The following is a 26,553-nucleotide window of genomic DNA, read 5'->3' on the forward strand; positions in this document are numbered from 1 at the left end:
CATATTTTCCTCATTTTATTACTGAGACACTGAGAAACAGATTTATCCCCATTGGATTTTAACAACTGTGCTTGGCTTTTAGTCTTCCTGGGATCATAATCTTCAAGTGGATGTACAGACCTCACATTTGTCTCAGCTTTCATCTGGCTGGAATCCATGTCATCTCCTTGAGGATTTTGTTGTTAAAGTCTTAAGTGGTGACCTGGAAAGGAGTATCTTTTTGAGCTGTGTCTACTCCCTGAAAGAAAGTTTCATATTCTCCTTTTTGTCTATTTCATGGTAGTCACCCTGCTCAGGATCTGAGGGAACTCCAGCATTTGAAAATATGAGGTCTTTAAGTGAGTAATGCCACTCTACTGCCTCAGGCTGAGGAGCTATGTCATAACCATAATGGACTGTACTTGAAACCTCACCACTCACAGGACTGCCACCCAGCGAGCTGGGCAACGCTAGTGGATTTTCAAATCTATGGGTATCAGAGACACTTTCCAGATGAATGTTACCCAAACCAGAGTCTGGACAGGAAATCGGAAGTTTTTCGAAATGATCTTTGTGATTCTCATAGTTCCTCAGAAACTTTTGGGAGGTGGTGGCATCCTCAAGACTTCCTTCTGATGTAATATTTTCCCTGCTAACTCCTGAGCTCTTGTCCTGCAGGGGCCCACTGACCCCACAGCATTCCTCCCCAGGGGTTTCCTCTTCAGCCACATCTCTTGCGCCTTCTGAGCTTGTTGAACTGAGAGTGAACAAAGACCCTTCATCAGAGTCGTAGTCACTTTCTAACTTGTACTGAGGGTCAAAATGAGCATATTTCTGCAATGGCTCCTCATTGGCAGGAGTGACACCCTCGCCACAGCCCCATCTTGGAGGAAAGTCGGGAGGGTCTGTGCCTTCTGGGTCACTGTGGGTGACCCCACTGTAATAGAGTGAAAGATCTGCTTTGGCACCAGCCTCTGCAACCGGGATCTGCTGTGTGCTCAGCCAGTTCCTGTCAGAGCTCAGTTGCGTTTCCTTAGAGAATTCCACTGGAAAGCCTGGGATTCCTGAAGGTAACTGTTCAGTACTTCCCCTCTCGTGATTCTCCGCAGTCCTCTGGGCATTGGTGTGTGTGAGCATTTGAGAGGCAGTAACTGGCTTTTCTTTTGAGAGTGGTTGGCCTGATCCATTCACATCGTGAGTGGAGCTGGACAGCATTTGTGGCGTGCCAGCTACTGAAGCATTGCCCACCGAGCGCCCCGTGGGCAGACACTCCTGGGCCACACTTTCATGGTTGAAATCCCCAGGAAAATCATTCGCGTAGACGGGCTGTGGTGCTCCTGAGGTGACTTGCTGATTGACGTCCCGGGAGACACTGCCAGTCAGAAGCACCCTGTCATATGTATTTCCGGCCCCGGTGTTGCTATCCCCATGTGGTTCTGAGCTCCGCCAGTTGCTCCTCCCCAGGGTTCTGTCAGGAAGGACGGTGAGGTATGTGTTTGGCTGTGTCTCCAAGAAATCTTCCTGGTTCTCATAGAGGTTTGGATTGTGAACCGATTGCTGCTGCTCCGTCCTGGAGTGCTGCTCTATGTCCCTGGCAGCCACTGCGTCATCATAGAAACCCTCATTCGTGTAGGTACTGGCTGGGCCAGGGCTCCTGTTCCGGCATGCGTGTAGCCACAGTTTGTCAACATAGGGCCTCGTGAGGGCCCCCAGACAGAAAGCCACGACAAACGTGATGAACACCGACAGGCACACGGCCAGGACCAGGTCCTGGTGCTCCTCGTTCTCCTCCTGTCTGTCAGAGGCCTGCACGTCCCGGGCAGCCCTAACCCTTCTGGGCGGCCATTTCCGCTCCTCGCTGACGCCAGAGCTCTGGTGCGCATGCCTGCCGGGAGTGGGACGAGGCATGCCGGTTCGTCGCTGCTCCGCTTGGCGCCCTTGTTGGTGTTCCACGTGATGGAGTTCCGTGGGAGGAAGGAGCAGCGCCGTGGAAGTCCGGCCTTGAGGCGTCTCCTCAGGTGCCTCCTCAGTTCCTGCAAGTGTGGGAGGAAAAACACACAGGTGAGCAGACCCTGAGTTTCCAAAGTGTGTATGGGGAACCTTGTAAAGTCCATGGGCTTTCGTTCCCTTGTTCTTTCGCGTCCACTGCCAACGCTGTGTACGTAAAGGTTGGGCTCTGTGTGTGCCTGGCTGCCACGTGTGGCTTTTATGAGGGAGCGAAACACGTGTGTCTGCCAGCATGCAGACCTCACTTTCCATGGATTTTTTTCTGGCCCTGAAAAAGCAAAGCCAAGTTTTCTACTTTTGGGTAGTCCTGAATGGAGCAGAGGATAACACTCATTTGTAAAAAGAGGTTTTTGTTGTCTTTTTTCCCAATTAGGAGTTTGGAATTTAACCAAGATATCTAATAGTGAAAACCAGACAAAAAGTGGAAAACCTTCTAAGAACGTCCAACATCAATAACAGTTTCTAGAACTCTGGGAGAGGGGTGAGAAACAAATCAAAGGAGAATAACACTTTTGAAATGAGTAGGTTTGCTTTGCATGTAGGTGGGATCACATTTCCAGAGGGTGAACAGTCATTTAAAGTAATGATGTTTCCATTTTTAAAGGTAATTTGTTTCATCACTTGCTGGTTAAGGATAGGAATAAAATGCTGCCATGTTGGGCCATCAGGGTAAAATTGCCTCTTAGCAAAATTTCTTTTCTGAACTTAATCCAGTTGTTTTTTTAGTAACTTGGTGACCTAAGGAAAACAGCAAGATACCAATGACTGTGGAATTACCTAGTGTCACAGGGGCTGACACAAGGGCCCAGCACGCCTGCTTTAAGTGGGACTACCGGTGTTTCAAATGTGGCATGTGTTTGTGGATGCTTGTCTTACAGTTCAAATGAAAGGACTCAGAAAGAGGAGGTGCCACTGATTTACCTGTAGATTTGTTGCAGATCACACCCCACTTTGCCCTCCAGGATTCGGAGAGGGAATTTTGGAAGAGGGTCACACTCTGATCACACTGCCACAGGTTATTAGCCAAGTCAGCATTCAGCTGGGGGAGTTCCAGAGCCATGACCATCATGGGAAGGATAGCGGTCAGAGCGTTGTTGCTGAGGTCTAAGACCTGTTAAGGAAGAAACAGATTGAGGAGTCTCTGAGAATAAAGACATTTAGAGGCAAGATAAATGAGTTACAGAAAGCTATTGTTTACATTTCTATGGAGGCATTATATAAGGGTGATTTTAAAAGTTGAAGGAAAAAAAATTAAGATGTATTTATTTTGGTGCAAAATAATTTTGAAATCCATGCATTGTTTTGTTGGAATACACTCATTTCCCATGAACTTTTGGACTACTCTGTTGCAATTTTAGCATTGGTCTGAGAGTCAGAATGCTGGATTTAAGTTGCTGCCTTTCCCCCAGATACCCTGAGTCTTGGTAAATTGTTTATCTTTATGAGAGTCTAAGGGCTGTTAAAAGGATACATTATATGTGCAAGTTTTAAAGTATGGTTCCTATATTAGGTGTTCTGTCATTTTCCCTTACTTGTTTCTATGAGTCATAATTTGTACAGCTGAATAAAACCTACACTTTGGTGTGATCAAGACCAAGAATGGGCTAACAGGTCTAGAATTTCTGGAAACTCTGTGACCTTGAGCGTGTGCAAGAAATAGGATGTTGAAACACAGAACACAGAAGAATTGTGGTTGCCCAAAAGTAGCAAAGTGGTTTTTTTTTTTCTTTTTGCATGCAATATTCTGTCAAAGGTTGTCATGTATTTGTTTGCATCCACAACTATTCAGTATATACAGGATGATGATTGCTTCCTCTAATCTAACAAGAAACAAAAGGGAAAGGCAGGGAACAGAAGGGCTTCATGGTTCTGGAGATGCAGAGCAGGGACTGCTGGCGTTGGACGTAGCAGTAACAGGTGGCTGTTGGGAAGTATGGCTGCTTTTTCTCTGGGTGCCACTGTTGGATATCAGGAACTCTCCTGGCAGCTTGAGTATGTTTTTGCTAACCCTCCCAACAACTTCATTTTCCTTCTTTTCACAGATGAGGAAACTTGGCTAAAGCCGTATTAGTATAGCCTACATTAGACTCTAGCATGGGGGCCTGGTACACAACAGGTTCTTAATATATGTTGGACAGGAATGTTAGAATTAGATCTGATCTGGTTCTCAGCTGTGTGTCTCCACTGCACTAGAGTAAAGGAAGCATCAGTGGAAGAAATCTGGAATGTGTGGCACCAGAGTGGGGGGCATGGAGTTTGCAGAGTTGTGTAAGTGGAGTTTTTAGGAGGAGAACAATCACAAAAGAGAAAGTGCAATCCTTCCTTTAAAACAAAAATAGGACTATGGATGGAAACCAGAAAGGCTGAATGTTATCAAGGCCAGTTGGCTTAAAAAAAAAAAAAAGAAAGAAAAATCAGCATTTACATCTTGGGTTATATAAAGTTGCAAGAGATGACACTGTGACTTTAGAAGCACAGCTTTTTGTTGAGTTCAGGAAGTGAGGGTGATCTTTCCGGTATTGAGTAGCCAACAATCCTCACTCTTGAAGGAATGAAGCAAAAAATAGAAAGTAGGAGAGTTTGGATAGGGAAGAACAAACACTGTGCTTGGGCCTTGTCTTGCCCAAGAGAAGTGGCTTCCTTGGGAACCTCAGAGCTGTAGCTACAAATTGAAATATTCTGATGATTTTCTGGTAGTTATTTTGTTTTTAGTGCATAGTGACTTTTTTTTCAACCCAACATCTTATTATGTTACAAATTATGGAGCTGAAAACAAAACCGGAGGAAAGATAGATTAATGAAATGATTCAGGAGGAATAATTTCCGAGAAAGGATGAAATTCCTTAGTCCAATTTGGCTAAAGGAGTACCCAGCTACTAGCATTTGAAAGGGTGTTTGTCACGGAAAGACTGGAAGAACCATGTAATACTGCTCCACAAATTACTGTATCTAGGAAGAGTGGGGCAATTAGGAAAAGAAATGCTAATTTGGAATGTCGGTGAAACTTATTTTATTCCACTTAAGCTCAGTAATGAATTTATGCTTTGAAAAAGCTTTCCAGCTTTAAAAAGATTCCCACATGGGAAGGAACATAGAATAGTACAAATATTAAATTCATCTCCTAGAAGAAAAACAACATCCATTTTGATATTTGGCTTTCTGATACCAAATATGTTCATTATATTCCAAGACTAGTTCTTAGAATTCTTGCCAGCCATGTAGAGTAGATCATAAAGAAAGAGAAATTGCATGATTCTGGGCACTTGCAGTGACTTGAAATTTATAGCTGTTTTTAAAACACTCTCAGAGCTGATTTTTGGTTTTGCTTCTTGCATCTATTCCCTGGAAACTACAGAAGTCTCATATGGTGTGATAAAAGAGCAAATAAAATTTTAAAAAACATAGGGCAAGTGACATATATAAATATAGTCAGAATGTGGTATCCCAAATGGGATTTCAGACAAATTCCAACCTACTTATGGTGAACCAAGGAGTACTTCCATCTGCTGTGATCACTGCTGTGGCAGGCAGTAACTCAAGCATCCAGTTACCTCCCTGGGAGTACACATGTCATGGAACACTCTCTTCCCCTTGGGTGTGGACAAGACCAGAGATTAGCCTCCTGCCAACAGACTCCTGCAAAAGCAATGTGATGTCTCTTTGATGATGCATTGCACGAAAATGGCAATGATCCTGCCATGCTCTGTCCCTGGTTGGCCCTGGAGCAATCTACCATATTGGAAAAGCCCACAGGGCACAAAAGCGAGGACCTTATTGGTCTAGCAGCCAGATAGGGAACCGAATCCTGCATTTAACTGAGAAGGCTGGGAGGGGAGTCCTTTGCCAGCTTGGCAGACAAGACACCAGCCTTGCTAACACTCTGACTGCGGCCTCTTTAGAGGCCCTGAAGCAAAGGCTCCAGCTAAGCCAGGTCTGGATTCTTGACTGATAGAAATTGCAGCATACTTTATGTATGTGTGGTTTTAAGTAATTGGATTTATAGTAAGTTGTTCAACAGCAGTAGATAAATAAACCCCTATCCATGCTCGTCATTTGTTCATTCATCCCTTTGTTTATGTGACAAGTATTTTACACATGTATTAGATGCTGGGTGCATGCTCCAGCACTGGAAAGTGAAACAAAGTTGCTAGGAGCCCTCACAGAGCTTGCTGTTTAGTTGAAAGGGCTCAGGAAGCAGAGGAGCCAATGGCCATGACTGAAGATGAAATGCTGTGAGTTAGGGATGTTGAGGCAACAGGTAGAGCATGTGCTAAGTGTGTCGAAGTGGGACTTGATTCATTCTGAAGCCCAGGGAAGGCCTCCTTGAGGAGGTGATATTTAAACAAAAGCTGGAGGGATTAGATGGTGCTAGGCCAAGGGTCAACATGAGGAGGGTTTGTGGTGACAAGAACAGCAGGAAAGAAGGGAGCAGAGGGAGAGTGGCTCCAAGTGAGGCTGACAGGCAACGGGAACCAAGCCCCTGACTGTGAACTCCTGGAAGAGTTTCAGCTGAGGAATGGCATCATCAGATTGTGTATGTTAGGAAAAGCAGACTCACTGTGAACACGTTAGAGTTTCTATATGCAGTGAACTCTGACAAAGATCCTACAAAATTCCATGTACTGCCCTGGGCACTGGACATCTGTTGAAGCACTTCTCATCAAACTCTAGGAGATGACACTACCAAGGCACAGAGAGACTTGGTAACTCGCTCAGGGTCATGAGAGTGGCAGATGGCAGCACTCAGGTTGAACCCGAGGCAATGGAGGTGCCATAACTCACCCCTGCTTCCCTGCCCTCCCCACTTGTCCAGAGAAGGGGTTCAGGGAGCCATCAGAATACATAGGGCAGGAGGTGGGCCTTTGTCTTGCAGTTAACTTGGCCAGCACTGCACACAGCATGGGCGGTAGCCTGGGTATTGCAGTGCTATTAGCCACATGAAATTGCTGAGCAATTAGACCATGGGTGTGCCACAGTGGATTGTGCAGGGTCAGTGTAAATCAGGTATCAGGTGTTGAGGACTCAGTGTGAAATGTAAACACTTCATTAATTTTTATACTGATTCTGTGTGTAACAAGTGATCTTTGAGTGTGTTAGGTTAAATAATATGTTGCCAAAATGAAATTTACCTGCTTATTTTTACTTTTTAAACCTAACTATTAATATACAATTACATGTGTGGCTCATATTTTATTTCCATTGAAGATGCTGGCTGAAAACAAAATTGGAGGGTGTGTGATGGGGGAGTTAATGGAGGTAGGGACTAAAGACTGTCCCAAAACACTTTTTGGTGCCACACTGTAGGCCAAAGGAGGTTGCGGGGGGGGGGGGTCTTACAAGATCCTGTTGAAGGGGATGGGGTATGCGGGACAGTGCTTGGAAAACAGGGGCTGAAGCAGCCAGACCCAGGGCAGGGCCTTGGGGTTCCTTTCCTTCCCAGGAGCCAGGATTTAAAGGGAGATGTACAGCAACAATATGCTGAGCACCAGGCCCTCTGGCTCCAAAATGTGACATGATGTCCTCCCAATTTGCCTCTGGAGTTTAGAACTGTATGTGGCATGTGGTAAGCTCTATGAGCATGAGCTGTTATCATTGTAATTTCTGTTATCCCATGCCAACCTCTGACACAGAAGCCACAGGGCACTCACTGGCCTTTCAAGTCCCACTGCATCTTGTGTAGGAGTGCCTTACCATGGGCCCAGGGGTGTACCAGTTTGCCTAAAAGCCCTGAGACCTCTGGTCTTACACTTTAAGGAGGTGGCCTTACAACTCAGATTTAATTTCTTGCCAAGTGGTAAGTGAAAACTTGGAATGTGATTTAATTTGATTTAGAAAAAAATAATGTTGCCAGTTCTTGCTACTGAGTAGTATTTTTTTAGTTCAATTCATGTCCATTACTGTGGCCTTTTAAGTTTTAGGCAAGGAAAGATACTTAAATTCTTTGTGAGATCTTAAAATACACTTAGTTTTTTTTTTTTAATTAATAGCTAATACAGCTGGACACAAAGGAACTCTGCAATGGTTATATTTTCCTCATGTCACTGATACTATGTTTGATACTTGAAATATTACATAAATAGTTTTAGAACCTGTAGGTTTTTTACGTCCTTGAAGGCATCAGGATGTATTTTGAATATCTTGTTGCTCTTTAAATAGAGGTTCTTCAATTGCAGGCAGTTGTGGAAATCAGAAAACCCAATTTGCAATATCCTGTTGAATGAAAGATCCAGACTCTGCAGTGACTTCAATTTCCATAATCCTGTTGAAAGTAGAAAGTAAAATACATTATAAACTGGTGCTATTACTACAGCATTGACTGTAATGGTTAAAAAGAGACAACATTAATGGTTCTGCATTGGGAAAAGTGTTAAAGCATGGTTTATTAAAGCTGTGCCAATACCAGGTGGTCTTAGTGCAGATCAACAGGCAGACTGGACTGAGCAGGAAGGAGAAAGCTGCAGAACACTGTGGAGCTTAATTCCAGTGGTCTGTGGAAAAAGCGCATATGCCAACATACACCAACGTTCTGAGTGAGCAGAAGAAAGATTAAGAAGGAGATGGCAAACTGTTGGAAACAGTTACACTTTGGAGTAGGCTGGTCAAGGCAGATGGGCAGGGATGTGTAAGGAAACTTTTTTTAAATGTATACACTGATTGGGGTATGCTTGGATGTCCCCCAAAATTCATGTGTTGGAAGATTAGTTCCAAGGCTGGCGGAGTTGGGAGATAGCATGGAATTTTTGGAAGATAGGGCCTCATGGGATGTCAGTTGGTCAGTGGAAGACATGCCCTCCAAAGGTATTAGGGCCTTTCTTGTGGGGCAATCTTTAGTTCTAAGGATTTGATAAAAGCCTGAGATTGGGAAGGCAACATGGGGTAGCAGGTTAAGCCTCTGATTGTATGCTGGCTTCCCACATGGGCACCCACTCAAATCCCAGATACTCATTTCTCATCCACTTTCTTCCTGGGAAGGCAGCAAAGGATGGCCCAAATCCTTGGACCCTTTCACCTACATGGAAGACCCAGAAGAAGCTTCTGTCTCCTGGGTTTGGTCTGGCCCTGGCTTGGCTGTTGCAGCCATTTGGAGAGTGAATCAGTGGATGGAAGATCTGTCTTACCTTCTCTGTCTCTGTGCCTTTCAAATAAAAATAAAATTTAAAAATTAAAAGAAATAAAAAGCCTGAGACTGGCTGCAGGCAGTCTCTGGCTTCCTGCATCAGGATGTGATCATTTATCCCAGGGACTCTGCCCCTGCCACCTGCTAAGATGTGATACAGCTGAGAGGGGTCTCCCTGAGAGCATAGCTGACAGTAGGCATCGTGTCCTGGGACAGCCAAGACCTTGAGTTAGATTAACTTCTTTGCTTCCTAAGTAGCTTATCTCAGGTATTTTGTTAAATAAGGAAAAGTTGGCCAACATGAGACTCATTTGAATTCTTTATTTCAATGAGCATGTGCTACTTTTAAATTATAAGCAGCGATTAAAATTCTGCCCTTGATTAAAGTCAATATTTGATTACACCGTGGGAAAAACTAACTAATGTTGTTATGGTAATAGAGAAAAAAGTTGTTGTGATGCTTTGTTACATGGATGAATTCTTCTAGTTTTGAGATTTTTCTTATTTTATAGCCATATCTTTATTGTATTTTCTTACTTTCTGATATTGTGGCTATTGTATTTTTTATGGTAATTAAGTTAGACCTAGAATTTTTTTCTTCAACTATGTCACTGCATTGACTTTTGTTCCTTGCTTTTGTATTTCAATTGATTCCTGAGATACCAGGAAGGTTGTTTGGCACTGAAAATAATCAAATGTTGAGCGTGAGGTGGCAGTCACAACATAATCCCAAATTTGATTTCCCATATGGGTCTCTGAAAGAAGTGCCTGCATATTTACATTTTTTTTGTGCTCTCTTCTTGCATGTGGGCTGTGTCTTTAACCAGCTACTACAAAGAAGCGCCCTGGTTCGTTTCTAGAAGGGTTTATTCCTACTGTCTGCAAGGTACTTATAAGTCTGATTATGCAGAGAGGTGATGATTTAATAGAAATTATTGCCCTGTTTATATTGTCACATGGTCATTTTAGTTGTACAAATGAAGCAAGAAGCCATTAGGGCAATAAACTAACCCAAATATTAACAGTAAGGCACTTTGTACTGGGGACAAGCATAGCACAGAACCTTCACCCTTAAGGACTTGAATTTGGTCAGTGATGAGACACAGAAGAAAAGGTTGCCAGTTACACAAAGTAGTCCATCACATGCAGCACCCACTATAAAATTACCACTTATCGCTCTGCCTGCATGTCCATAAGATGAACGATTCTCCTCAGAGTATCATTCACACGTTTGAGCACCTGCCATACCTGGTATACAGCAGAGACCCAATAGACCCACGGTCACACTGTTTGCCTCACAGAGATTTGGAAATTGTTGACCCCCAAATAAAGAGCCAATACAGAAATCTGCCTTTTCTGTTCTCTTGGAAGTTCCAACTGTTAGTGACACTAGTTGGCTGTAGCCAAACAAGGACTGTCTGCTTTAGATGAGAGGGGTGCATAGAATTAGCTTGTAGAAGAGTGTGATTTCATTGTATTCAAGTTTCTATGAAAAATGGAAAAGATCAAGATTACTATGTGCTTGCAAAACTTGGAGAGAATAAATGCTAATATTCAGCTGGCATAAGAGTAAGAAATATTTCTTTGTCGGCTTATAAAAAGCCATTGCCCAAGTCCAGTGTGTTGCCCCATTGCCCTGGACCATGTCTATTCACACAGCCTTATAATCCTCATGATGCTGATGCAGTATTGTAGCCAGGAGTTGTCTAACTGAAGGCTGAGGGTTGAAGGTCAATTGTTAAATATTTTGAATATAACCCTTGGATGAAAGATGTTGCTCTGTAGATAATAATTCTATTATATGTTGCAATCTGCAAACACAAGGGGCTATGAAAGAAAATGAGATAAAGAGACCAGTGTGAAAGCAGCTGTAACTTTCTGAACATTTTCACGGTACCTACTTGTTCCATGCAGAGATGTGAAATGAAGGTTCCTAAAGTATCTTAGTGTTTAATTGAATTGCGTAAGTACCACAGGAGCTCAGTGGAGGGAAATATCAGGGCTAGCTTTGAAGTGAGGGAAAGGATTCTTATTATTATTTTAAAGATTTGGTTTTTTTAAATGGAAAGTCAGATTTACAGAGAGGAGAGACACAGGGGAAAGATCTTCTATCTGCTGACCCACTCCCCAAGTGGCTATAATGGCCAGAACTGAGCTGATCCGAAGCCAGCAGCTAGGAGCTTCTTCTAGGTCTCCCACATGGGTGTAGGGTCCCAAGACCTTGGGCCTTCCTCCACTGCTTTCCCAGGCTACAAGCAGGGAGCTGGATGGGAAGGGGGGCAGCTGCGATGTGAACCAGGACCCACATAGGATCCTGATGCATGCAAAATGAGGACTTTAACCCTTAGGCTACCACACTGGGCCCAGGAAGGAGTTATTTTTAAACTTTATTATATTGTTGTTAGCTCTGAGCATTTCATAGATTATCTCGTTTTAATCTTCACAAAACCCTTGGGGTTATCACCATTTTATAAATGAAAAAAAAATTTTAAAAACCAACCTGGGTTCAGCTAAGTTAAGGACTTGTCTAACTTGGTACATAGAGCAGGAATAAAGTCTCACAAAAAAAGCTGGGCTTTGAGCTTGAGGTTAGAAAAAGAAAAAGGCTGAGAGGAGAACTCTGGGTAGAAGGATGGCCTGGGCCGTGGCACACAGTGTTTGCTGAAGGTATTGGGGGTTGTTTAGTTGTTTGCATCAAGGAGCTAATTCAAGGGATATTTACTTGCTCATCCCACTGAATTAAGTCTGACTATGTGGCTTGCTGTGGTCGATGGAATATCAGCACAACTGTTAGCAAGGATTCAGAATGTGTGTACGAAGACTTGGTCTGCTGGCTCGTGCCAGGGCCTCAGAAAAAGCCTGGGCTGGCTGGCCATCTGGTCCAAAGGAGGGACATGTGGAACAGACTTGTACCAAATGGTCACCTCAGTTTACCAAAGGCCCAGTCTGTACAGGGGCAGTGGTAAACTGTGCAAGAGTAGGATTAGAATTGCCCTCGGCTGCTGAAAGGTTTTTCTTATTTCAACTATCTGTTGTTGGGTGAGATTAGCCTCAGGTCACTGCAAGTGAATTATGTTGCACCAAATGTTGTAAGTGCTGATGTATTACCCTAGGATATGATGGGATGATGTCAGGATGAAGATGAAGGTGGAAACTGTGGACAGCTAGCATTAGATCTGATTTACCAGTTCTGGTCAGTAAAAATCCCAGGGCATACACCCTATGGCCCTGATGGCAGGTGGGCCTGGGGTGTTGAGTTCAAGGTTTCCTGAGAAGAGCTCCTGATAAAGTAATCTGACCTCACCGAAGTCCAGAGCTCAACTGCACACCATATTCTGATCCCCCACACAGCAAATTCCAGTTGGAATAAAGGGTAATCTGCCTGAAAAAGTCTGGGATTTTCATTATGTTTGGAGTAGGAACATATGCAAAGAAGAGCTTGGTGGAGTTGGACCTAGGAGAAGCTGTTTTCTGAGAGTAAAAGCAAAGAAAAAATTGTAACTTAATACTAATAAGGAATCTAACTAAAATTTTAAATTGAATATGTTAGGGATTCTCTATAAAGGAACAGAGATAAGAGTAAGAGCAGATTTCTTACTGGAATAGTAAAAATTAAATACAGTGGACTAGCAATGTAAACTACTAATTAGTAAGGATTCTTTGATAAGTAGGAATATATTTTTAAAATGAAACATAAATAAAGACCTTTTTCAGATTACTAAGACTTGAAAGAACTCATCAGCAGTAGGTCCAAACTAGGAATGTTAAAGGAAGTCCTTTAATTGGAAGAAAAATGAAAACATATGGAAGTCTGGATCTTCACAAAAGAATACAGAGTTCTAGAAATGGTAACTGTGTGACTTAATACAGATTTTTTTCTTATTTAAATGTCTTTCAAAGGTAATCAAACATTTAAAGTAAAAATAGGAGAAATGTTCTGTGCAATTTATAATACATAAATGTATGCCAACACTTGTAAAAGTTCAGAATAAGAAAATGGAATAATACTATTGTAAGGTTCTTATGTTATCAGCAAGCAGTGTAATATCACATCGGAATGGACTGTGATATTAGGATATGTGTTAGAGACTCCAAAAGCAACCCATCATATGGTAACAAGCCACAGAGAAGTATAGCTAATTATAGCCTGGTAATGGGATAAAGTAGGTTCAATCAAAAGGTAGAAAAAGTTAAAATAGTTAACGCAGTTTGTTTTAAAGGAGAAAATGAGGAAGAGGAGAAGGAAAAGCAGAGGTAACAAATGGAAGAATTTATGGAGGTTGGCAGATTTGAACTATAACTTCCCAAGGAAAAGGCAAGGACTTTTCGGTATGTAGAAAAAAGCAAGAGACAAATATATACCTAAAAAAAAAAAAAAAAAAGGACCATTACTCATGAAATCCCATGGAGGTTAACTATTAAAAGGATAGCAAAAGGCAGACTTTTAAACAAATGTTTGAATAATTGGACATCTATGTGCAAAAGAAGAAAATAAAAGTACCTGGATCCATACCTTTTATGCAAAAGTTAAATCTAAAGTAGTGCTTACAAATTATGGCACTCCTAAAAGAAAACATGAAATTGTGAGACTCTGGATCAGGCAAAATGTTTTAGGTATGACAGCAAAAATCTAATCAATTAAAAGTAATTAAATTTGACATCAAAACAGAAAACATCTGTTTTTCAAGAGAACTGGGAAGAGAATGAAAGGACAAACCACAGAGTGGAAGAGAAAAATCTTTGTGAAGGATTTATCTTATATTCAGCATATCTATTTTTAAAAGTCTCAAAACTCAGCAAAAGTAAAACACATAATCCAATTTTAAAATAAGGATTTGATGACACTTCAGCAAAGGAACACGAGTAAGTCACATGAAAAACGCTCAGCCTTGTTAGAGAACATGCAGACTAAAACCACAAGGAGACAGCACTGGTCATCTGTTAATCCCAATGGCCAAGATGTGAGGACATTGAGAATGTGGAGGAACCATGTTACAGCCACTTCGGAAACTGCTTGACAGTTTCCTAAAAACAAAATGTAAAGATGAAAATTAACCATACAGTTACATGTACCATATGACCTAGGTTTCCATTGCCACATGTTCAGTTAAGAATAAGGGAAATATATTTACATGTAAATTTTATACCAGCTTTTTTGGTAATAACCCCACACTGGAAACAATCAAGTGCCCATTAGTGAGTAAAGAAAACAAGTGGGATAATATGTGGAAGAGTAATACATGTACCCAAATAGATTAGTCTCACAATGTATGATGCCAAAGAAGTACATATACTCACAGTACATGGTGTGCTTATATGAACCCTAGGAAATGTGACAGTGTGTAATGACATAAATTACATCAGTGATAGCTTGGGTATGAGGGAAAGAAGGATGGAATTACTGCGGGGTATGAGGAAGCTTGGGGGTGATGGATACACTCACTGTTGTGTGTGCTGCTGGCTTCACAGGTCTACACATATGTAGAAGCATCAAGCGTTACACTTCAATGTGTACAGTTTATTATATGTCAATTATACTTAATAATGTTGTCCTTCAGAATTAAATAAATGGAGACTGCCTGCTAGTGTTCATGGGGTTTATCTTCTGGGTGATAAAAATTTACAGTTAGATAATAGGTGTATCACTTTGTGAATATGCTCAAGACCACTGAATTTTACGCTTTAGAATAATGAATTTTTGTGTTTGAAACTATATCTTGGGCCCGGCGCAGTGGCGCAGTGGTTAAGGTTCTCGCCTTGCACACCCGGGATCCCATATGGGTGCCAGTTCTATCCCGGCAGCCCCGCTTCCCATCCAGCTCCCTGCCTGTGGCCCGGGAAAGCAGTCGAGGACGGCCCAAAGCCTTGGGACCCTGCACCCACGTGGGAGACCCGGAAGAGGCTCCTGGCTTCGGACCGGCATAGCATTGGCCGTTGTGCTCACTTGGGGAGTGAAGATCTTCCTCTCTGTCTCTCCTCTCTGTATATCCGCCTTTCCAATAAAAAAATAATAAAAAAAATAAATCTTTAAAAAAAAACTGTATCTCCACAACGTTGTAAAAAGAAGTAGAGGAACTGGCACAGAGGTATGTAACAAGCTAACCCTCAGCCTGCAATGCTGGCGTCTATATGGGCACCAGTTCCCATCCCAGCTGCTCCACTTCTGTTCCAGCTCTCTGCTTAAGGCCTAGAAAAGCAGTGGAGGATGGTCCAAGCCCTTGGCATCCTGCACCCATGTACAAGACCTGGAGGAAGCTCCTGGCAGTGAGCTAGCAATAGTAGACCTGTCTGTTTGTCTCTCTCTCTAAAAATCTGCCTTTTGAGTAAAAATAGATAAATCTTTTAAAAAAATTATAACAACAAAACCAAAGTGGGTATATTAATATAAAACAGACTTCAAAGAATATTATGAGGGATAAAGATCAAGAAGATTATTCATTAAGAATTGGAGACCATTATGCTAAAGGAAATGAGCCAATCCAAAAAGATCAGATACCACATATTTGCTCTGATAGAAGATAACGTCCATCAGGAATCTCAGTGCTGAATGAGTAGGGGTTGTTTGCTTATTTCTTATGGAATGGCTCTTTCTTGTTTTAGTTTGCAGTTTTGTAGTGTCAAATCTGTTTTTGCTTTAAATCTTATCTTTTTTGCACTTCCTAGTTATTTGTGTCTCTTCCAATAAGTTCTTGTGATTCATTAATCGATCATCCATAAGAAATGGAACGCTTGCAAACACTTGAAATTGTACATGTCCATTTCAACACTGTTCTGCTACATATCATGAGTAATGAAGGTGTAACTTTTAACTGTAATTCCTTCGGTGCCACAAGGGTCACGCACTAGCATCTATTCCTACAAGAAGGGTGTTGTTTCCCGTTTTCACCACTCTTGTGATGCATTTTTTATTTTTGTAGCATGTTTGTTAACTTCATGTTGATGAAAATTGATTATTTTCACCCCATGGTGGACTGTGCTCGCTGGTTCTGTATTTTAGGGGATATATAATGGAAATGTAGCAGGGACTGATATGTTCAGATATGGAGACAAAGTGCTGTATGTCTCTATACAAACAGACCAAAGACAGACTCCCAGTGAAAGAAAGAAATACATCGTAACAATAAGAGGATGGACTGTCTGACAGTGTCCATGCCTGCATTGTCAGGAAACACTTCAATAACAGCATGATGGATTTGTGATTGTTCATGAAAGACATCCATTGTAAAACTAAAGGGGAAATCAATGGTGGGGGCGGGGGAGGGAGGGACCTTGGGGAAGGGCATGGGCAACCCGAGAGCCTACAGAACTATATCATAAACCAAAATAAAATATTTTTAAATGTAAAAAAATGCATGTTAATCACAAACTTATACACAAAATTACCACCTCTAAACCTGATAGAACTGCATAATTCTCTACTGACAAAACATGTAAACAGTAAACCAGCAAAACAAAAGAAAATATAAAGAATTCCATCAACTAATGACAAAATATCCCACCCAGCAATACAGACTATACTTTGAGATATGAAACAAGTAATAAAACAGTTCAAGACACAGAAAATATGTTCTTTAACCAAGATGGCATTAAATTAGAGGCCAATAACAAAGATCTCTGGTAAGCCTATAAATAATTGGAAATTCATAACATACTTCTAAGTAAACTTATGGAACAAAGAAGAAATCATAAGGGGAATAAAACTTTCTGACTTGAATGAAAATTAAAAATACTACATATTGTGATTTATGAGATGCAGCCAAGGCAGATTTTGAGGGAAATTTATTGCACCCAGTCCTATATTAGAACAAAAAAGGTCTTAAAACAATGACCTTAGTTTCTCTGAAGAAACTTGTAAGAGTGACTGAAATTGAATGTGAGCAGAAAAATAACAAAGGTCTCAGAAGAAATAACAAATAGAAAATGGAAAAGTAACACAAATAGTGATTAAATTATGTTGATACTTTTAAGTGAACTACTTTAAAAAAAAATAGGCTCATCACATAAGCAGAAATGAAACAGATGTCATTGCTCCAGAGTCTATAGATATTTAAATTACAGTGGAACATTGTGAACAAATTTATGTCACTGAGTGTGACAGCTTAGATAAAATGGGCAAATTCCTTGAAAGAGACAGATTATCCGAGGCTCAAAAAATGCGAGTCTGGATTCCCTGACAGCCTATTAAAAAACTGAACTTATAGTTAAATGCCCTACCACAAGGAAGACTCCAGGTTTATAGAGCTTCACTGGAGAACCCAACCAAACATTTATGGAAGAAAGAAAAGCAGTTGCAAGCATAATCTCCCAGAAAACTGAAGAGGAAGGAAAATATTCCAGTTCATTTTCTGAGGCCTACCTTACTCTGATACCAGAGCTAGGTAGTGATACCACAAGGAAACAACCCAATAATCTTCATAACTATAAATGCTAAAAATCTTAACAAAATTATAGCAAAAATTGAATCTGACAGTGTAGGAAAAAGATAATACATGATGGGACTAAGGAATGGAATTTTTTTTAATCTTAGAAATTTTATATGATTCTCCATATTAACAGACTGAAAAGAAAACCTGTATGATAAAAATGTAACATCTCTTCTAGATAAAACATTCTGATCAAAGTTAGGAATACAGAGAAGGTCTTTAACCCAGTTCAGAGTTTTTAATGAAAAACCTGTAACTAACATCACACTGGGGGAAAGATGTTGTGCTCCTTCTAAAATTAGAAATAAATCACTTTCACTGCTTCTGGTCAGCACTGGATTGGAAGATTCTAGCCAGTGCAACAAGGCAAGAAAAAGGCAACTAGAATGGAAAAAAGAAATGAAGTTCGTTTACAGAACCCATGACCATTTTCATAGAATATCTTGTAAAATTTTAGGAACTGATGGAAATGAAGAAGCAAGTTTGGTAAGGCTTAAGGGTAAAAGGTTAATAGTAATGCACAATCTGAGATTGGAATTGAATAGTATATATATAAATATATAATTTCATCTGAAACAACATAAAAAATGTAAAAGAGGTAAATCTGACAAAATATGGACACTATAGTTCCCTTGAAAAAATTCACAATGTTGTTGAGAGAAAATGGCAAATAAGCACACAGGAAGCTGTTCAATATCATTTAGGGACACCTAAATTAAACAGCGATGGACCACTGTACACTAATTCCTAAGGCTGTCATGAAAAAAAAAAACTAGCCATATTTGGTGTGGGTGAGGATGTAGAACAACTGAAATTAAAAAAAAAATACTGATGGGAATTTAAAATGGTACAGCCACTTTGCACAACAATTTTGCACTTTCTTAAAAAGTTAAAATATATGCCCAACATATGACGCAGTCATTCTAATTCTAGGTTAATTACCCAATTAAAATGCAAGCATGTGTTGCCGCAGAGACTTCATTATTTTTAAAATGTCAACGGGAATAGTGGTGATGGCCATTCTTTCATCTCTCCAATCAGATTCGTGGCTTCTTGCTCTTATGAAGGGAGTAGATGGAGTCTGCTTTAGTTATTATTTCTTCTGCTTGTTTTTGGTTTATAAAGCTCTGTTTTCCCCTCTAATTTCATAGGGTGAAAACTTAGGTTAGCAATTTAAAATTTTTATTCTTGAATATGTGCAATTTAATGCTAGAATTTCCTTTTAAGCAGTACTGTTGCTGTATCCCACAAGTTTTAATGCTGCATTTTTATTCTCATTTAGCCCAACATATTTTTAATTTATCATGAGATCTTCTAATCCATGTCTTATTTAGAAATTTGTGCTTAGTTTCTGGAGATTTAAAGAGTTTTCCAGGTCTCTTTGTTATTTGTTTCTAGTATAAATTCACTGTAACCTGAGTTTACTTTTTTGATTTCTATTCTTTCCACTGTGTTGAGTGTGTTTTATAGACCAGAATGTGGTCCATTTTGGTGGATGATTCCTATGAGTTTGTGCACAAAAACTTCAAAGAGTTTGTAGCAAAATGGAATTAAAGAGTAGGTTTATTTTGGTGCATTTTTAAAAATCCATGTTTCTTTCATAATTTGCATTTTCCATGAACATTTTGAAGATTTCTTATATTCTGTTGTTGGATGAATTATTCTGTGTGCATTTGATTAAGCTGATTGTGTTAGTGCTATTTACATCAACGGCATTCTTACTGATTACTTGCATGTCTCATCTAGGATTCATAAGAAGGTACAGAAGTCTACAAGTGCATAGTGGAGTTGGCCGTATCTCCATAAAGTCTGTCTGCTTTTCCCTCATAGACACTGATTGTCTGTTGTTAGGTGCATTTTAAGTTTAGGATTATTATGTCATCTTCTGTGAATGACAGTCATGTTGATATGTAGTAATTTCTTTACATTGCATCATTTTCTTTGTTCTAATGTTTGGTTTGTCTGAAATAATGGAGTGATTCCATTTTTTTTTTTTGACTAGTATACATTTAATGGTTTTTTCCCATCCCTTTAACTAGCACTTTATTTCTAGTAGCCAAAAAAAAAAAAATCCTAAATGTTCATCAGCAGGCTAATGAATATGCATGCAATGGGATCCCATTCAGCAATAAGAAGAAACAGTTTTCATATATATGATAATTTGGGAGCATATCAAAATAATTATGCTAAAAGAAAGAAACAGCATAACCAAAAGAAAAGTATATGTAGTTTCTCCTCAACTTATGATGGGGTTAAGCCTATCATAAGTTGAAAATATTAATACACCTAACCTGCTGAACGTGAAAGCTTAGCCACATGGTGCCCCCTAGAGTTTCGATTGTTTACCACTGAGATAACAGGCGTCATCGCACCAATCCACACCCCGAGAATCTGACCCCATGTTGTTATCCAAAAAAATGCAAAATATAAAATGCAAACTACAATTTCTACTAAATGTGTATCACTTTCACACCATCATAGAGTTGGAAAGTATATGAACTATCATCAGCTGGGAACTGGGATTTATATTGTTTGAGTCCTTTTGTATGTTAGACGATACAAATGAGTCTATAGAGACAGCAAAGAGATCAGCAGCCGCCTGGGTTCAGAAAGGGGATGGGTGGGAAAGACAGATCCCTAAGGGGCTTGAGGAAACGTTTAAATTGCTGGACGACTCACAACCGTGATAGTGGTGATGGAGTCACAGGTCAGTGTGTTCCAGCCAGAGGACACGTGAGAACACTCAGGGAAAGGAAGAACAGTGACCTCCCACATGATCCATAAACATGAATGGCAGAAGTGTTGGCTGAAACTTGTCATCCGAGGGTAGTCCTGGGCTTCAGGAAAGGAGATGAACATTGGAAGGAAACTATGGAGATCCTTGTGCAGAAATGGAATTACTTACGGACCGTGCAGACCACAACAGGCACAATGTGATTAGCCTTTGCACTGAACTGACCAGAGGCAGTTTTGTTATTTTCAAAACATCTCAGTGTCTGTTAGAAAACAGGCCACAGGGGGAATGCTGGGCATTACATTACTAAACATTCTTTCTGGACTATGAAATTATTCAGTGCTTTCCCACAAAACAATGATATCTGTGGGTTATGCCTCCAGTTCAAAGATAATTTGGCATTAGAGTCCAGAATGACTATGGATAGTTTAGTCATAGGTCAGCTCTTCTTGTGGCCAAATATAAGTAAGCCAGACTTCTTGGTTCAATGCCCTACATATGTTTTGTTTCTTTAGAACCTGTACCTATTTTGCGAACTTTTATTGGTGGGGTGTTTCCAGGAGCCAGTGACAAACAGGATGAAAATTGTAATTCCCAATGAATAAGAGAAAAACACCTTTGTTTTTATAACATACTGGTTATATGCTTTAAAAATTACCAGTTATTACATTTCAGATATTACATCCTCTCATTTAGAACACACGTATCTCGTGGATTCTGGAACTCTGTGGGTTAGTGTGCCCCTCTGTCATCTTGTTTGACTGTATTGCCAGTAAGGCATACTTTACCGGACAACCCAGTGGGCACTCTGAAAATATTGCTGGTGAAGGTGGGACAGTTTAACCACAGACTGATCCCATGTTGAGAAACAGCTCAAAAGTTATTTTTCAGTTATTAACACTATACCTGAAAAATATGTGAAGAAAGCATTACAGTGACTTAGGTTAAATCATGCAGGTTCCCCATTTTGTAAACTGCATTAGCCAGCACCTCTCCTAGGTGTTTATCTAGCACAAAGCTTATTGATGATGTCACAGATGACTAAGGATAAAGATTAGCTGACTTTGGGTTGGTCTGTGTGGTATTTCACCCTTACAAAACATTGGCTTTTCCACTTTTTCACCATTTATAAACACATTTATAACCCATCTAAAATCATGAGGACAGCTCTAATTTATTATGATTTTGGATGAGTTTTGGCACCAATGTAGAACCAGGCACACATGATTTTCTAGGAGTTACCCCATTGACCATAATTTGTAGTGGCTGTTTAACATCTTTAAAGGACAACTTGAGAATTTGACAAAACATAATTAGTTGTTTTGAAGTACACTACTACTCTCAATTAGCGCCAAGCAAGTAAATAAAACTAATATTTGTAAAGTACAAGTTGGCAAAGTACTTTTCACATATGTTGATTGCTATAAATTATTATGCTCAATACTGTTATGTTGAGATACATTTCCGTTTAATTCTCACAATTAAATACAGCTTATATTACCCAGCCGTAAAGGGGAACAAAATGAAGGCTAGGTATGGGTTGGCACTAGCACATCTCTCTCCCACCAACTTTTTCCATCCAAAACTAAATTTCAAAGAGAGAGGTAGTCACACTCAGAGAATCTCAAATGGTGGGTTGTCTGAGGATACTCAACCTAGTAAAAATGGACAGTTTATGATGATTCTGGAAAAGCAATTCAAATGACAAAATGTCATGGGTAAAAGGACTCTGGATTAAATGCAATTAGGCATATGGCTTACATTGGACAGATGTTTTATTCATCTCTATGATTTCATTTGCTGAAATCCTGATAGTATTTCAGTTATAAAATTCATACATTTTACTTTTTTTCTCCTTTGCAAACTTAATATTATTTCCTGATATTTGGAGAGGCACAACTTTAACTTGAAAAAGGAACACAGGCCTGTTTCTGCCTTTATGTGATATTTAGTACTTCAGTGGAATTGTATAAAACCCAACAATCAGTTGGCTCTGGGGAATTAATCTGCTGACAGTTCTCTATCTACTTTTCTGACGGAATAACATCTTTTTTTTAAAACTATATTTATTTATTTCACTTGGAAGTCAGAGTTATAGTGAGATACAGGGAGAGACAGATAGATGCCTTCCATCCTCTGGTTCATTCCCCGGATGGCCACAACATCCAGAGCTGAGCTGAGCTGAAGGTGGGAGCCAGGTCTTCCATGTGGATACAGGGACCCAAAGACTTGAGTTATGCTTTGCTGCCTTCTCAGGCCATCAGCAGGGAGCTGGAACGGAAATGCACTAGTACCCATATGAGATGCTGGCGCTGCAGGTGGAGTAGCAGCTTGTGCCATTCACTGTGCCAGTCCCTGGTGGAATAATGTCTTGGAATGCTAGTGTTTTGCTCCTGCTCCTTTCTTTTTCTCCCCTTCAGGTAGAAAGCAGACTGTGTTTGTGTCTCAGGGACGATATAGGACAAAAGGCAGGGAACCTGTGAGTCTGCCAGTTGTGGTGTTTTCCAAAAACCTCCGTGCTTTGAAGAGAGGGATTACACACACACACACACAGAGCCCTTGGTGCTTTGTCAGCATAAATGGTATTAGAGGTTGTAGGGAAAGGCAGAGGACATTAAGTATCCGTACAAACCAACCCCTCAGTGGAAGCTCAGAATTAATATATTGTTTCAAACAGAAGCTTGTTTGACTAGGACACTTGAATTTGTGGAGTGAGATTCATGTCTGCCTTATTAGTTTAAAAATGCCTTATGATAAGGCATTGGTAAGGATGTTCATTCAAATGGAAATAGCCTAAATATTGTTGGATTACACTATGAAATACATGTATATAAAAAAACCTCTTCATTTAAAAAATGTATTAGATTGCTGAGTCATATAATTATTTGAAAAATATTTCATGATATTAAATTATAAATCATGAAATATTATCTAAAAGATGATCCAGTTTCGGAAAAAATGTAGGTATAGGTATAAAAAATTAATTTGGAATATATGCAATATATGAATTTTTAAAAATTTTCTACTGCTAATGTCAATTCCTAGGTATTCTATAACATGTATTCCTTTTGCAATAAGAACAGTAGGAAATTACATTCGCATTCGCAAAATAAAATGCAACCAACCTACACTTCATACTGAAAATACTATATGTTGCTTTAAGGAAGAGGTCAGAGAGAAAATACTCAGGACTTCCTCACACAGTTCTGTTCACATGGGAACTTGAACAGTCATTTCCTCACCAGCTGTTAGTGACAAAATGATGCTTCAGGACAGAAGCCTGAGGCAAAGTCCAAAATAAAAGTACCAAAGGGAAGAACTGGAAAGTCAGAAAGCTCAAATATGTCCTACTTGGGATGGAGGAAGAAGACACTGCCTGGATGCTTTGATTTTTAAAGGACTGTGTTGCTGTACAAAGGAGGTGCTTAGCAAACACCAAACAAGAATCAATGCACGTGAGGAAACGGACTGTTCTAATGCTTTGGAATGTTAAAAGGCAAAGCATATTTGGCTTCATGAACTTGAAATATTTTCAAAATAACACTTGGCATATTAGTAAAAACATTCTATTGTGTAGCCTTGAATAGATCAGAATTCATGATAATAGGACAAAGGGAAGTATCATGTTAGGAGCTGGGATCAGGCAATCTGAGCTTTATTTGATCATACAAAAGCTTACATAGTAATACATAAAATTAACCAACTTCTAGACTACACTTGGATGAAAACTAGATAAGTGTAAACAAAAGGTATTGTAAGACGATCAAATATAACAACATTTAATTTGAATTATTACATATATAATAAAACTGAATTAGTTATTTCTCAGTGGTTTTCTGTATTAACAAGTAATTTAGTAGATAAAGTCATGCATCTTAACTTAGCACTAAATACTTCCTAGGGTCTCTTGAAAAATCCATATAAATTGGTGGGAATTATACTAAATGAGAGATTAAATATCATTGACTGTGAGTTCTGTGTATAATAACTTCCAGTTCTGCCAAGAAATTAAATTTACTTGTTCTGATCAAATTGCTTCACTTTCAGTGTTTTGCTTCAAACTAAAGAAACAATATGAAATTCTTGTTGACATAAAACACTAACTCTATGTATGTTCATTGTTCTTCTGTCATCTCCATCTTAGTGAAAGAGGCAGAGAGGGGGAGAAAGGGACTATTAGAGTGTGTACATCCTCTAATTTGTTAATTCACTTTCCAAATGCCCACGACAGCTAAACTGGGCAAGGTCAAAGCCAGAAGCCTAGAAATCAATCTGTATTTCCCACCAGGCTGGCAAGGACACGGGTACTTGAACCATTACCACCTGCCTCCCAGGGTGCACATTAGCACAAAGCTGGAATCAAAAATGGAACTGAGGATTTGAACCCAGGCCCCCTGAGGTGGAATGTGGGGCTGTATTTGGCATCCAGACTACCAAATGAAACACCCACCTCAGGGCCAGTGCCATGGCATAGTAGGCTAAGCCTTTGCCTGTGGCACCAGCATCCAATGTGGGCACTGATTTGTGTCCTGTTTATTCCACTTCTGTTCAAGCTCTTTTATTATGGTCTTAGCAGCAGAGATGATGGCTCAAGTCCTTGGACCCCTGCACCCATGTGGAACATCTGGAAGAACTCCTGGTCCCTAGCTTTGGACTGGCCTAGCTCTGGCCTTGATGGCCATTTGGGGAGCAAACCAGCAGAAAAAAAGATGGATATCTCTGTCTCTCCTCTCTGTAACTCTGTCTTTGAAATAAAAATAAAATCCTTAAGAATACACCACCCAACTTTGAACCTCTACTTCATCTTCTAAAATTGTACTTACCCTTGGGGGTGTCACTAAGCTGATTTTGTTGAAGAATTAGCACCTTTAGAAATGGAAGTCCATCTCTGAAGCTGCTTCTGTGGCGTGTCAACTGTGAGGATGCAAGACTGGGCGCATCCAATGAGATGGAACAGATGGCATTGTTGCTGAGGTTTAGTATTTCCAGAGCAGGTGCATACTGGAGAGAGCTTAAGGTCATGTCTGATATGAGACTGTTACTGAGGTCCAGGTGTTTGATTTTCCACTCTTCTTGTTTCATGTGAGAACGTAAGAGAACTCTGAAGAAATTGAAACTGGCATCGACTGTGGCTGTTGCTTGCAATCCCTCGTGTTCTCCAGGGAAGGAACCATTGGTCTGAAGGTGTTCATTGCCTTGGCACCCAGAATCGACAGGACCGCCGCTGTTCCCTGCTGGATTTGCCATTGTCCCAGGAAAACAAAGACCTAGAACTATGACAGTGACTCTGAAATGGAGGCTTCTCATCATGCCTGGAAAAAGGAAAATGAACTTACTCAAAATCCCTTACATAAAGACGAACAGCAAAGTAGATTTCATTTTCTGTTTTGCTTTGATTGCTGATTTCAGTGTCTGATTTCTTAGAAACTGAGGTACTAAAACCCAGCTCCCAGAGGGATAGGGCTAAAGTATAAAATATTGTCATGTTTTAAAGAAAAGATGTTCCATGTCCCTGAATTTTTAGAAAATACACACTCAGGTTTTGCCACCACAGCTATTTTCCTGGTCTCCACCCACCAGGCTGTCTGCCTCCTAATGCCTGAAAACTTAGCTAGCTCACAAGCTCACAACCTTCCCTTTCTCTGCCAGTCATTAGTATGGAGCAAAGTCTCATGCTTATCTACAGCACTGTAGTCAGTCATGTGATTCATTACATGAATGACATCCACCTGGCTCCATTGTGAACCTTCCAGTGTGGTCTGAATGTAAAGATCAACTCACAAAGAACTGAACTTTTTTTTTTTTTTTTTTTTAACAACCAGAAGTACAGGGTTTGGTTCTGTGGTGTTTGTGACCTCTTACGTCATTTAAATATATGCAGCATAAATATGATAAAAATGAGGTTCTGTCTCAGAACCAGGAAAATGAAATAAGTTATAGACGTCAAGAATATTTTTCTTGAGAAGCAACTGAAAATTTTAAAACTATATGTAAATCACAAGGGATAATTGCACATACAAGACAAAGTAAATGAGTAGTTTCTGTGATTTAAATTCCATTTAAAAACCAGCATGAATAAAGCTAATCATATATTCTAAAGATTTGTTTTTTATTGAAAAGCCAGACTTATGGAAAGAGAAGGAGAGAGATTTTCCATCTGCTCGTTGACTCCTCAGGTGGCCACAGTGGCCAGGGCTCAGCCAATCTGATCTGAAGCCAGGACCCAGGAGCTTCCTCTGGATCTCCCAAGCAAGTGCAGGGTCCCAAGGCTTTGGGCCGTCCTCTACTGCCTT

General features: G+C 40.1%; 1 protein-coding gene across 1 annotated transcript; it reads right to left on the minus strand.

Moving 5' to 3' along the window:
- Positions 1–231: 231 nt before the first annotated feature.
- LRRC66 (leucine rich repeat containing 66) lies at positions 232–25,567 on the minus strand. The gene is made up of 4 exons (XM_040966334.1): positions 25,084–25,567; positions 8,076–8,245; positions 2,908–3,097; positions 232–2,012 (listed from the first exon to the last, which is right to left on the minus strand). The coding sequence occupies exons 1-4, from the start codon at positions 25,565–25,567 to the stop codon at positions 232–234; spliced, it is 2,625 nt and encodes an 874-aa protein (XP_040822268.1).
- Positions 25,568–26,553: the final 986 nt, after the last annotated feature.

Source organism: Ochotona curzoniae, unplaced genomic scaffold, assembly GCF_017591425.1.
Source record: "Ochotona curzoniae isolate NIBS_2020 unplaced genomic scaffold, NIBS_Ocur_1.0 scaffold_4505, whole genome shotgun sequence".
NCBI lineage: Eukaryota > Metazoa > Chordata > Mammalia > Lagomorpha > Ochotonidae > Ochotona > Ochotona curzoniae.